The sequence below is a fragment of the Malurus melanocephalus genome, unplaced genomic scaffold (genome assembly GCF_030028575.1).
Source record: "Malurus melanocephalus ecotype Western Australia unplaced genomic scaffold, MMel_1.1 scaffold_660, whole genome shotgun sequence".
Classification (NCBI taxonomy): Eukaryota; Metazoa; Chordata; class Aves; order Passeriformes; family Maluridae; genus Malurus; species Malurus melanocephalus.
This window is the reverse complement of record NW_026623892.1, coordinates 4,124-17,659: the sequence shown is the minus strand read 5'-3', so window position 1 is coordinate 17,659 and position 13,536 is coordinate 4,124. Positions and strand designations below refer to the sequence as shown.

General features: G+C 46.3%; 1 protein-coding gene across 2 annotated transcripts; it reads left to right on the top strand.

Annotated features, from left to right (window-relative positions):
* The first annotated feature begins 6 nt into the window (after positions 1-6).
* On the top strand, positions 7-12,058 carry CCNL1 (cyclin L1). 2 transcript variants are annotated; one of them, XM_057383798.1, is made up of 11 exons: positions 7-219; positions 406-480; positions 641-750; positions 6,744-6,864; positions 7,290-7,354; positions 8,634-8,733; positions 8,861-8,965; positions 9,205-9,346; positions 10,510-10,621; positions 10,735-10,833; positions 11,291-12,058. In XM_057383798.1, exons 1-11 carry the CDS (start codon positions 124-126, stop codon positions 11,637-11,639), a joined length of 1,374 nt encoding a protein of 457 aa, XP_057239781.1. In that variant the 5' UTR covers positions 7-123; the 3' UTR covers positions 11,640-12,058. The 2 variants fall into 2 exon arrangements, with proteins under 2 accessions (XP_057239781.1, XP_057239780.1); XM_057383797.1 differs by lacking the exons at positions 7-219; positions 406-480 and adding an exon at positions 2,537-2,609 and having other exon boundaries at positions 684-750.
* Positions 12,059-13,536: the final 1,478 nt, after the last annotated feature.

Here is a 13,536-nt window from a genome sequence, read left to right as displayed (position 1 = left end):
GCCCCCGCACCGCCGCCTCCCGCCGCTCCGGGCATCCTCATCGGCGACCGGCTCTACTCCGAGGTGTCGCTGACCATCGACCACTCGCTGATCCCCGAGGAGCGGCTCTCACCCACCCCGTCTATGCAGGACGGGCTGGACCTGCAATGCGAGACCGACCTGCGCATCCTGGGCTGCGAGCTCATCCAGGCGGCCGGCATCCTGCTGCGGCTGCCGCAGGTGAGCGCTTCTCGGGCGGAGAAGGGAAGGGAAGGGAAGGGAAGGGCGGGCGCCGCCATTGTGGCGGCGGGAAGGGCGTGAGGCGGCGCGGGGGGGGCGGCGGTGGCGGTGCCTCACACAAAATGGCGGCGCTGGGCCAGGTCACTGACTCGGCTCCTTCTCCCTCCTCCTGCTCTGCCCTCACAGGTGGCCATGGCGACGGGGCAGGTKCTGTTCCATCGGTTCTTCTACTCCAAGTCCTTCGTCAAGCACAGCTTCGAGGTGAGCGCGGCCCGGGGCCACCGGGAGAGGGCGGACGGGGCGGCCACGCGCCGCATGGGCCGCTCGCTTCGAGCCTGGCGGATTTGCTTCTTAGTTACGTAATTGTCGTTTGATCTGGGTTAAAAACCATTTGCTTAACGGAAACGGGGCTTCTTTTCAGATTGTTGCTATGGCCTGCATCAATCTCGCGTCAAAAATCGAAGAGGCGCCTCGCCGGATAAGGGACGTGATCAACGTGTTCCATCACTTGCGGCAGTTAAGAGCAAAAAGGTAAGATCAGCTTCGTTATGAGCATRAGCACCTGTTACCACTAATGTACGCTGCAGTTCTCAATTCACAGTATTTTTCCAGGCTAAGTTCAACGACCTAAAATTGAGAAGGGAGTGCCCGTTGGCTGCTGTGTAGGCAGTACAGTGCAATCCCGGCTGCTTCTGCTTTTGTTCACTTGGTAGACCTGTTTTTGTTGTTGATTTAGCAACAAGTCACAAGTATTGGTTCTAATTTTAGGTCCACGGTTGTAGTTTCAGGTCTGTTTGTTGGTTTTTTGGTGTCTTGTAGTTACTGGAAGGTAGCTGTAGGGATGAGTATCCAGTTAGCGAGTTGCTGTGTATTCAATTTTTTAATCATACTCAGTAGCCCTGGTGCTTTTTTCTTGTTATTCTGTGGCTGTCCAGTTGTGGTTGTGGTGCTAAGAAAGTGTCTGTTAAGAGGAAGCTGAACTTTTAGTGGTGACAATGTTCACTTCTAGAAAAAGCTGTTTTAGAAAGTTCCTGAGGGAAGGTCTGATTTGACCTGCAGTGTTTTTARTTTTAATGTTGAGGAGTGTGCAGTTGAGGCTGTGAGGCTGAAGGCATCTTTAGGTGCAAAAAGTGAGACTTGTGTCRTTCTGGTGCCTGTGCAGGCAGTGTAAAGCTGTTGTAGAGTTGTGAGTATGTAATGCTGCTTCTGTATGCAAAGCAACATTTTTCACGTTTMAAGCAAATTAACGATATACGGAAAGGAGGAAGGAGTGAGTGGTTGAAGGGAAGGAGTTCTCCAAGTTGCTGTTAAACACAAAATCTCCTTAATTGTGTCAGGCAGCAGTATCACAGTCTGGGATGGAAGGCTTCAGCTTTGCTTCTGCTGGCTGATTGCTTAAAGTTTCAAGTGCTCTGTAGTTACAAAAGGATTTTGTTTTTAGCTACACTATTAAATTCACACTTTATTTCTCTGGCCTATGTCACCAGGTTATGGCAGGAATTTAAACTTCAGTGTTGTGCCAGCTTTTCTGAGGAACAGAGTAGAAATCCCTTAGGGAAGCTAGCTGTTTGTTGTATCTTTACTCTGGTTATGCTTCTGTTGAAACCAGAACTTTGGCTTTTTTGGCTTTTGTCTCCTGATGGTGTTTTCTGAGTTAGTTTTAGATCCAGGAAGAAAGAGTCGGAATTACACGTTGGAATTCAGCTTTGTTCTGTGCAGCTTTTAAAGCTGTTATCCCTGACAGTCCTGAGAGAGCTCTGTGAAGTTATGCCGGGTGTGAATTCAGTGGGGTTGTCTTCCACAGTTGTAAGGGAGTCTGGTTATTGGAATTACTGGAGCAGRCTCAGTGATTAGTAGCGTTCTGGCCTTTGTCCAGGCAGTGAAGGTTAATTAATCATATGCCTCGCTTTTCTTTGCAACGAGAATACAAATTAGTTGTTTCTTTGTGCTGTGTGAAGAATCAGAGAAACTGAACTTAACCTGTGAATTTAAATCTTTTCAGCTAGCCCGTTCCAAATCCCAACTTGTGCATGTTACGTGGTGCCTAAAGTGCATCATGTCCAGAGAAAGCGTGCACTGCTACCCATTATTTTCGGGAGAAATGGGTATTGTTGCTCTGCGATTCTGAGTGAATCTGCATGAAATTAACCTTAAAAATGCTGCAGTCTGACATTCAGATTTGCACATCCCCTCCCCTTTTTTTTTTTTTAGCAAGCAGGATGTAAACGTTTTTCTGTACTTTTTACAAGCTGACAATTCAATCACCTGTACACGTTATTAACTTCAACTCTTTTTTCCCTTGCAACCGACTATACAGCGACCAGCTACATTTACCAAAGCCTGGGTGATGTGGAGTGGTACATAAAGATGAAGCTGTCGTCATGGCAACAGTGAGTGAAGTATCGAAAATCCCCAAGGAGAAGCCAGTGCTCTGAGCATAGGTCACTGGAATCGGGGGACTAACAGGTTGGCCGCTGGTGAACCATTTGGAAGAACTCCTGTATCTTGTTATAAGCTTTTTTCTTTGCTGTCCAGGTTTTTAGAATACTAGCTTAACCTTTTTTTTTTATTATTTTTTTACTGAAGCTAACATTTAGGCTGTAGTTAGTCTCTCACACACAATCCAGAACTGAAACAGGCTGCTGTACTTTCTTTTTTTAGTCTAGCATTTCTGTTAACTGAAGCTCTTAACCTGCACACGAATTTGGGGTAGTTTGGGTAGGCTTTGCTTTCTWTCTTAACCAGTTTTGGGTTCTTAGTTCCATTTCTGGCTCTGTATAATTGCAGTTTGAATTCACAGTAAAACAAGGGTGCAGAAGTCTTGAATTTGTAAATTTTTATCAATTAYGATGTAAGCAGTTCCTTCTATGTACCTGTTTGCAGAACTGGGAATTGCATTGGAATTTTGTTTTTATGAGACATGTAGCCAACTGAGGTGATATTTCTAATGCTGAGAAGTAAGAAAAAGCTAAATAAGTGTTTTGGACAAGAATATTTTCTTTGGGATCTTTGACGAGCATATGTGATGTAGAACTGCATGTAAAATGTTTGTGTGCATGGAGAAAAGCTCGTACTATGGAAAAACTGCTTTTTAAATAACTGTGTGCCAAACCCTCTGTGTTCTGAGCAAAGTGCAACTGTTGTTTAACTTGTAGAATGTAGTTTGAAGTTGATTTTATTTCTTTTAACTGTGCCTGAAAGCTGCAGAAAGTCCTGAGACTGGAAATGTGACTCATGTCGTGCTGTAATCTCAYATGGTGCTTTGAGGTGCTCAGTCAGCTGTTCCTCACCCGGGGGCCCTGCAGTGGGGCTGCATTAATGACACACATTCTTAGTGCTCTTCAGACTGTCCTGCAAACCTGTGCTGCTTGTTTGTGATCCTGGAGACAAACAGAGAACTGGTGTTCTTTTATTGACCAGCATAACAGATCTCTGCTCTTTATAATGAGGTTCTGATGCTCTGTTGTACTTGTCAGAAGTGCTTTGCTCATTATAAGCAAAACTCCATGCAGGGCACTGCTCCTCCAAAATATTGGTCATGCCAGAGACATCAGAGTTTAATATTGCACCAAATGAATCTGCAGCTCTGTGGAGAACTTAGGTCTTGTTTGTCAGAGTGATTTTAAAAAAAGGGTATTTGTGATTTATTTATTGTTACAAACACATTACAGTGTGTGTTAATCTTCTGGGTTGTTACACAATCTAAATCCCAATCAAGTTGTGTATCTCAAGTGTTGGATTGACTTCCCAGAGGGGACACTGTGTGCTCTGTTCTGAAAGATAAAGTTTTGCTTAGAGCTCTAGTGCTGGTCTGTAGGAACAAATTCCAAGTCAGAACTTGCAACACTCCTTGGCTATACAGGGTTTGAAGCTTATGTTTCATATATAAGCTTTTAAATTGTTTGGTTTGTTACTTGGCCCCAMGATAAATCTTGGATTGAGAATTAAATGCAGCACATGCAGTAGCAAAGTTCCTATTTTTTCTTAATAGAAAACAAAGGATGTTTTTCAAAGGGGAATCTATGAAGTTCCTGACTTTTAAATAATTTGTTTACCAACATTGCAGAGTTTATGGCAAAAGTGTTAAGTTGGTGAATCAATACAGTGGAGAACCTGACTTTTGCCAGTAATAAGGTGSAGTAAAACACTCAAGTCTTACACAGGTTTTTATTTTTCCATAAGTGGATAAAAGGCTGCATTTGTCTGGAGATACTGTCTGGATAAACGGATGTTTTTCATGCTTCCTTAGGGCTGTAGGTCTCTAGACCTTGTCACCAAAGTAGCATGGGACAGCAGAGTAAAGCAAGGCACACTTGGTGTGTTGGGTTTCCTGTCCCTGCACYGTAGAACATGTGCCAAGTGTGAACTGTTGGTGCTGATCCCATGGCCCTGTGCAAGGACAGTAAAAATTTAAAATACAAATTTRAAAGTAAAGGCCTACAGCTGTCCTGCTGCACTTGGAGCCACCTTAACTTGCTTACAGAGCTCTCAGGGAATGCAGGGACATATGGAAGGTGAGGACACTGAATTTCCAGTCGTGTTGTCCCACTGGAGATTTTTTTTTAATGGACTGGAAATCATGGTGGTCCTTAGAGTTCAACCCAAGATCTCCCACCTGTGATGAAGCTTTCTGCTAACAAACAGCCTGGACACCCGAATTCACTCTGGATGGTGTTTTGCAGATCCTGTTAATGGCAGGGATCTTGAGATGAAATTGTGGGAAGCAGTATTGGAGGAAATGTTATCAGCACCACCAGTAAAATCAATGGGAATTCATTTGAAGTGAATGGGTTTCACTGATTGGAAGAACTCAGCTTGGTTTTTTCATTGTTCCACTCCAGAGCATTGTGTTCAGCCTGTCTCTGTATTGCAGGAGTGTTCAGACAAAATCAGCTTCTCATTCAAGCAGTTACCTTAAAGAGGCTTGGAAAGCTTTTCTTTTCCAGTTAATTTATGGGGAGAAAAGAAAAACAACSAACTATAAACAACAAAAAAATCCCMCAATTCTGGGTTTATTTMRAAAAGCTGAAATGACRGACTTTCTAAACTTGCCCTAATGAGTGAGAGTAACACTTAACTAGAGAAGTTACTCTGTTGGAACATGGAAAACRTGGCATTTTGTGTGGTAAGACAGTATTTGAATTGTAGGTCCATCCTGGCAGCAGGAAACTGCAGTCGTTCATTGCAGAGCTGGGAGCTGCCTCATCCCCTTGGCAAGAGCAGGGAGCTCATGCTTCAAGTGCATGGTTACACAACAAGATGCTTGTATTAGAGAAGTCTGTTGTGTCTTTTACCCATGGCAAAAGGGTTACCCTGCCTGCAGAGGTGGCATAAACGGGATTGTTGAAGTTGGGAAGCACATCCAGCCATGTCATTCAATTGACTCTTTCTTCCTGGGGTGGGCACCTTGGAGTTTTGGTGTTCTTTCTGCTCTKTGACCCATCAGGGAAGAGAAGTGAGATCCACTCATGGAATTTGCAAAGTGGCAGTGGAATATTTTGTCTGATACAACAAAAACTGTATTTTGAATCCACTTTTTTTCTTTCAAAGGTAATGTAAAATAAATTTRTCACCAGTGCTTGGGGTGTATCCTGTACACACACTGGCTTATTAGAGCGTAACGAGCTGCAAAAACATTATTCTGCTTTGGAAAGCACATGGAATGTGTGAGGCATATTACAGGGAAAAAGCTGGTCTGTCTTCAGGAGGAAGTGGATTAAAATATCCCATGTGGAATGTTGAAAGGTCAAGTCTGAGCATGGACAAAGCAAAAAATAYGCATAAACTTGTGCATTAAATGTACAGCAAGTTACTGTGGTTAAACATGCTCTGGGCAGTTTAGAGGTTCAGAGGATTTTAAAGGAATTAGGACTTGACAGTGCTGGAGTTTCAACTCTTTTCTCTCTGAAATGAGCTGTTTTGCAAATGCAAACAGCAGCAGGAACAYCCGTGGTACCACTGGAGAGAGGTGCAGGCCCAGAGTCCCAGGCAGATCTGTCTCCATTTCCCAGGGTTATTCTGTGCATCACTCAGCTTYTCACACATCACAGAGTCAGGGCTGCCTTCTTCTCTGAAGGGTGAATCATCTGCTCTTGCAGTGCATAGGAAACTGCATTTCTAGAGCACGAGTTGCTACTTTAATACCAGTGAAACCCTGGTCTGGCTAACTTCTGCTTAGAAATCCTGCCTGGCAAAGGACTCCTGCCACCTCTGCCACGGAGAGGAGAAGTTCTTGGGAATGTCCCCATCAAGCCAACTCCTTCCAGCAGCTGGAGCAATGCAGTTTGCATACACAGGAGCAGAAGGTTATTTTTTTTTATCTCAGCCATCTAATCTATAGCTAGCCAAAAGCAGCAACTAAACTAGTTTATCTAAACTTGGACAGCACAAGATTAATGCTTAAACTTGCTTGCAGGAGTTGAAAACCGGTTTCTGTTGCCATTAGTTGGTTGGAAGGGAAAACAGAGTTGCCATTGTTTTTGGATATGCAAAACAGTTTTGATTTTATTTCTTGCAAACTATAGGACTCCAAGCCCCCTGATACTTGATCAGAACTACATAAACACCAAAAATCAAGTAATCAAAGCAGAAAGGAGGGTACTGAAGGAGTTGGGATTTTGTGTTCATGTCAAGCATCCTCATAAGGTGAGTTCTCAACAGTAATCTTACTGTAATTCTTACTCTRCCTTGGTGGCATCATTGGGAGCTGTGGAACAAGGAACACAGGTGTCAGAATGACCTGCATTCTTCTTTATTCCTGTGTAGTTATAAATGTTTTTGCCAAAGTACTTGGGCAAACAGCCATATTGACTGTGGTAGAAGTCACTTCCCCAGGAAAGGTTAAAAGTGGCTGGTTTGAAAAGCATGGAAAAGCAGTGCAATGAAGAATTGTCTGAATATGATTGGATGCTATGAGAGCTTAGAGTGTGTGCTTGGAAAGAAGCTGCCGTTGTTTGGGAATACTGTTCACCTTCATTTTTACATATATCTGTATATATATACTTTCTTGCTCTTGCTTTATGTGTTTAAACTGAGTAATTTTTCTCTTTYCCCCCCTCCTTGTTCCTCAGATCATTGTTATGTATTTACAAGTCCTAGAATGTGAACGTAATCAAACCCTGGTACAAACAGCCTGGTAAGTTGCTATTTTCCATTCTTTTCCTAGCCAGGAAAATAGTAGCAGAAATAACAAGCCTGGTGATCCCTATGCAAAGCAATGAGATGTAAGTTRCTGCCCAAACACATTTGGAAAATCCTGTGGTGCTTGTTTCTGCTTACTATTTTCATGGCTTGATTGCAGCGTAGCGATGGAGAACTCAATTTAACTTTGTTCTTTTTTCTACTCTTTGATTGAAGGGTAGTCCCTGCTGGTAAGTCATAGAGCTCTGCCCTCTGCACCTCAGCCCATGACCTGGGGATGGCTGCTTTGGCTGCCCTTCTCTCCAGCCAACCCAGTGCAAGCCTCAGCCGAATTCGCTGCCGTCACCCAAAGCCATCGGGCAGCACCTCCTAGTTCTGTCCAGCTGGCACAAGGATTTGTATATTTGGTTCTAGAAGTAACTGTTACAACTGTTTCTCCATGTCTTCGTTGCCTACCTGCTGTATGTGAAAGGACACGTGGGGGACAATTCTGCCAGCATTTCAGTAGCTGCTTGAACATTCAACTTGAGTTGARCAGGATGACAGTGCATGCAGCATGTTCACTTAGCAGCCAGGCTGGGCATGGGGGTGTCAAGTCCACACTGACTGCTGTTGTCTCTCCCATGGCTTGGGAATTCCAAAATCCATGGAGCTCTGCTGTTTACAGTATCTCTGGGCATGTGTTGCTTGGCAGTGCCAGTCCTGTGCAAGGACAGGAGCTCGGGGAGTGGGACCCAGCTCTAACTCACAGGTCTTCTTCCAACATTCTGTGAGCAAATGGGGTGCATCTCTCTGGGTAAAGTTAATGTGACTCAAAGCACACAAAATGSAAATGCAATCAAGAGTTTTATGAACTCTTTTGGTTGCACGTAGCTTCTGGAAATTGGGAGGTTGAAAACACACCTTGCTCTCCTGATGGCCCTCTACATTTTTAAGTACAAAATGATTGGTGTTTAAGACAAACAGCTGGACAGATGCAAAGTAGTTGGTAAATTTGTAATGCAGTGGACACTTCCCAGGATAACTTAACCTAGGAAGTAGCCATTCCACATTGCTTGGATTTACAGCTTCACATTACTGCCTGGGGTTCAAAACAGTGGCAGTGGTGAAAACTGTTAGAGTGACTCATGTAAGCATCCAACACCATCTGAAAGAAATCCCATGTTTAACATAACAACAGAAAAAATAATAAAGTCAATTGAGTCTCCAGTATTGTTATCCTCTAAAGAAGAAAAGCAGATTGGAGAGCCAACCTTTGCTGCTTTGTTTTTTAGGAATTACATGAACGACAGCCTCCGGACGAACGTGTTYGTTCGCTTCCAGCCGGAGACCATCGCGTGTGCGTGCATTTACCTCGCTGCTCGAGCCCTGCAGGTGAGCACTGACTGCACTGAGCAGTGCCTTCCACTTCTGCAGCTCTGGTTTTGAGCAAATTCATGGGAATACGGAAACAAAACCTGGCCTGAACTCTCCATTAASCTTCTCCTTGTTTGATTTTCAGATCCCCCTTCCTACTCGGCCCCACTGGTTCCTGCTCTTTGGCACCACGGAAGAGGAGATTCAGGAGATCTGCTTAACAACRCTGAAGCTTTATACCAGAAAGAAAGTGAGTTTGACATGTTGGTGTTTCATGCTTGATGCTCAGTGCAGCTTGAGCTGAGTTATGGCTGTCCAAAGTCTGGGAATGCCTRCATACAAATGTACCAATGGGAAAGGCTCCTCTAAGGAGAGAACAAATTCTGGAAGTTACATTACTGGACAGATGATTAAAAGCCAACTCAGTATTTTTCAGAAATGAAAATATAAGTTACATTAGTTCAGCTTCTTACCTCGTTCCTTCCACAGCCCAATTATGAATTYCTGGATAAAGAGGTAGAAAAGAGGAAAATGGCACTACAGGAAGCAAAACTGAAGGCAAAAGGTTTAAATCCAGATGGAACTCCAGCRCTCTCAACACTGGGTGGCTTTTCTCCTGCATCCAAACCATGTAAGTTTGTTTTCTGAACAGACATTTGTATAGTGTGATAARTATTTGTGTAAAAATAAAACGGGTTTGCTTTGTGAGCTGTTCAACAGTTCAGGCTCTTTTAGAATGAAGCAGCAAGGTAAATATATGTTCATTTTATAACATAGATTTAAAGCCAGTCTCAAAACCAGATTAGAGGGAAAAGGAATACTTTATTCCATATTTCCACAGGTAAGAGAGTGATATATTAATAATATGCACCCTTAAGAGAATGAGGTAATRAGGCAGGAGTTACTGTATGTTGCTGTGGTATCAAGAGAGGCTTTCTGTATTTCATTTGAGTRCTGCAGCAGTAGCCTTCATGGCCCCTTTTGCAGCAGGTACCTGTGAAAATGCCTTTCCCTGGTTGATTTTTATGTACTTGGCATCTGTTCAGGGCCGACAGCTGGTGGTCAGGAAATGGGGGAAGGAGAGGCCCAGCACTGCTTTGGCATCACAGGGAGTGAGTTGGAAYGTGTATTTTGAACTGACCAGTCTGTCTGAACTCTCATGGTTTCTCCTGAAGAATGTTGAGTTTTCAGAGGTCTTTGGGCTGGGAAGTGTGAATTCCTCATTGAAACAAGGAAAGTGTTTCATTTCTGCAAGGAGGAAGCTGAGGTTGGAAGAGTTTGAAAGCAGGAGCTGTGGTGGGTTTAGAAGCCCCCCAGAGAAATCTGTCTCTGGGCTATACCAACTGTCTGTAGAGACAGATTAACTTCTTAACTAGATAATGGTGTTTGGTACTCATTTATATTTGTGCCATTAAGGTAAAGATTAAATCTGTGATTTTGCTGGGCAGTCTTAATCCTTTCTCTAGCCCTGGGAATGAATGTCAAGGTAACAAGCTGTGTATTGTGAGGCATGGGGACAGCTTTTATTTTGTACCTTTTGGCCCCGTGTAGATGAGATTATTGCAGGTGAGCCTGGCTGTGTGTGCTCTGAAGCCTCCTTCATGTGCAGAGGGTTTCCCTGTGGGTATCCCTTTGCAGGAATGAATAGAAACAAAGAGATGGGATGCAATAATGTCTGTAGAGTTCATCTCTACACTTAGTGCAAATCCTGGGGAGCATGTCTAAGGGGTGTATGGTGTGTTTATTACAAAGGATGAATAAATGGCTAATCTTCAATTTAAATTTATTTGTTAGCTTCCCCAAGAGAAGTAAAAGCTGAGGAAAAATCTCCMGTGTCTGTGAATACCAAAACTGTTAAAAAAGAGCCAGAAGAGAGGCAGCAAACCTCCAAGAGCCCTTACAATGGGTAGGTAAAACTCTCCTGATAGGAGAACACTTGAGTGGAAATGCTTTCACTAAGCACAGGGAGCTCCTCCCTGGTGGAACAGGTGCCTGAGCAGTGTTTTCTGTGCCCCCAAGGCTGAGGAAGGAGAGCAAGAGGAGCCGGAGCAGCAGAAGCGCCAGTCGGTCCCGCTCCCGGACAAAGTCACGCTCCCGCTCCCACACTCCCCGCAGGCAGTGAGTGGGGCTGSATGGGGGGTTGGGGGTTTGTCATATTCAGCTCTAAATAGGGGATATTTCAGCAGGGCTTTGCACTTCCAAGAGCCAAGGGCACTCCTGAGTGCTGGCTAGTGAAAGTGGGAGGATTAGTGATCTGGTGTTGAGGGAAGAGCCTTAACCAGGTGGAGAAATAACAAAAGCTGCTGCATTCTGCTTTCAGTTTGGGCTGTTTGTTTTCAAATGAGCTCAGCTGAGAGACTCTCAGAGTGGTCAGGGTTGGAAGGACCTTAAATCCCACGTGGCTGACCCCAGCTTTCCATGGGGCAGGTTGTGTSTTCTGAGACATTCACTGCCCTTCCTCACTTAGCCCTGGGCCACAAAGTGTGATTTATTCCAGTAAGTGGGAAGCTCCAAGCAGTGATTTCTGTGTGATTCTCCAGTGTGGGGGCACGCTGTAACTGTTCCTTTCCTGCAGCTACAACAACCGGCGCAGCCTGTCGGGCACCTACAGCTCCCGCTCGCGGAGCCGCTCGCGCAGCCACAGCGGGAGCCCCCGGCGGCACCACAACCACGGCTCGCCCCACGCCAAGGCCAAGCACGGCCGCGAGGAGCTCAAGGGCGCCAACAGRCACGGCCACAAGCGGAAAAAGTCGCGCTCCCGCTCGCAGAGCAAATCCCGGGAGCACTCGGAGGCGGCCAAGAAGCACCGGCACGAGCGGAGCCACCACCGGGAGCGGCGCGAGCGCTCGCGCTCCTTCGAGAGGTCCCACAAGGGGAAGCACCACGGCAGCGGCCGCTCGGGGCACGGCCGGCACCGGCGCTGAGCCCGGGGCTGCACGGCCCTGGGAGCCACGGACTGCGGGCACGGCACCGGGCTGGGCTCGGCTGCATCACTGCGGCCTCCAGCCTGCTTTCTGAAAGGTGTAGAAGACTTTTTTTCTTTTGGGAAAGAAAACTGTTACCAACTTTTGCACATAATACCTTAGCAGTATCCCAGAGGTGGCAAACGATCAGGTTCACTGTATGTATTGGAGTTGTGTATTGTTTATTGAGCTGAGAACTGGAGAAAGGATTTCTGTAAAAAAAGCAAAACGTACCTTATTTTTATACCAGTCAATTGCAGACGCTTATATTTAAGTATAGTTATTTGTTTAAACATGGTGGAGACTTTCTTACACTGGTTTTAGTCTGCATGTGTTCAAAGATTTTTACAAGAAATAAAATATAAAGCTTTTTTTTTTTACTGCCTGTTGGATGCCAAATGTATGGAAACTAAACTTGGTTTTCTTACACGCCGTGACTTTGACCCTTGTGCCTGAGTGGGACACGGGGTGGATGTGCTGCTGTGGGGAGGGGAAATGGAACACTCTGGGTGTTTGTGTCCTTTGGGGTGCAGCTGGGGAGCCACAGCAGTTGGGAGTAAATGGTCATGGAGCTCTGAGTTCAGTGGGCTGGGCCATGGTGGGCTGCTGCTGTCCCCTGGGATGTTTGAGAGTCCCCCAGCCCTCCCTTTGGAGCTGCTCCCGGCTGGTTCAGGTAACTCATGGAGGATTCATTTCCATCTTCCCTTCCTGGTGGGGGGATGCTGCAGGGGGAAGGGGATTCTCCTGCAGGTGTGATGCTGACCCAGCTCTGGAAGCCCAGACATTCCCTGTGCTGTGTGTGCAGCTCCTGGAGCTGTGCCTGCTCCGGGAAGGGAGAGCTGAAAGGGGAGAGGAGTTGGATTCTTGAGCTGCTGCTCATTCTGGAGCCTGCAGGTGAGCAGTGTGAGCTGTCTCTGCTCACCTGGAGCCCCTGGGCTGTCCCAAAATGCTCTCCCCATTCCTGCTGGGGTTGGGGCTGAGGCTGGAGCATTTCCCTGCAGAGCCAGGAGCTGCTGCAGTGCCCATCCCTGCCGGGCCCGGTGCTCTGCAGAGCTTGGAAAGGAGAGGAAAGCTCAGCAGAAGCCCCAGGGTCTGGTACCTCCCTCCCCGTGTCCTGCTGGGCCCCACTGCGGCTCCTGGAAATACAGAACGTCGATATGCATTTTTTAAGAGGAGGAGAAGGTAAAGTTTCTGTTTCCTGGTTACCGTTGTGTTTTTCAATCCCTAACAACTGGTTTGTGTGTGTTGCTTTCAGGGAAATCTGTTCGTTGCTATGGAAATCGAAGGAGCWTTTTCCCCCAGATCCAAGGGCTCAGATAGTCCCGGGCAGAGAAAATCGTGGATTTGGAGGAGCAGCACCACTGACAGCGTTGGATGTGGGGTTTGTGTTGGAGCGACCCGGGGAGAGCTCAGTCCTGGGTTTGTGTGAACAGCACCCAGCGCTTCCCTTCCTTCCTGTGCAGCTGGAGCAGCAGGACACCCCCTGCTCCCCAGGAACCAGCTCCGGGGAGCTCAGGGTTTGTTCTTCAGGGGGAAAATCCTTTCCCCAGCCAGGGACAGTGGTGGCTGCGGCCACACGGGGGCTGTGCCAGCACTGGGATGTGCCAGAGCCGCTCCGGTGGGAAAAGCAGCAGATTCCAGTGGGGTCCAGGCTGGGCCCTGAGTCTGTGTGGGTCCAGCAGGTGCACAAAGGGGCAGGAGAAAGTCCCGAGCAGCCCCTCAGTGCCCATTCCCTGCAGGACGTGCCAGGAGCTGCTGGACACAGCAACAAATATCGCTGCACCACAGCTCCTGACACTGCTAAGACACTGTCCCTGACTTCTGAAGTGTCCCTGTGTTTTCGTGGAGCTCTGAATCA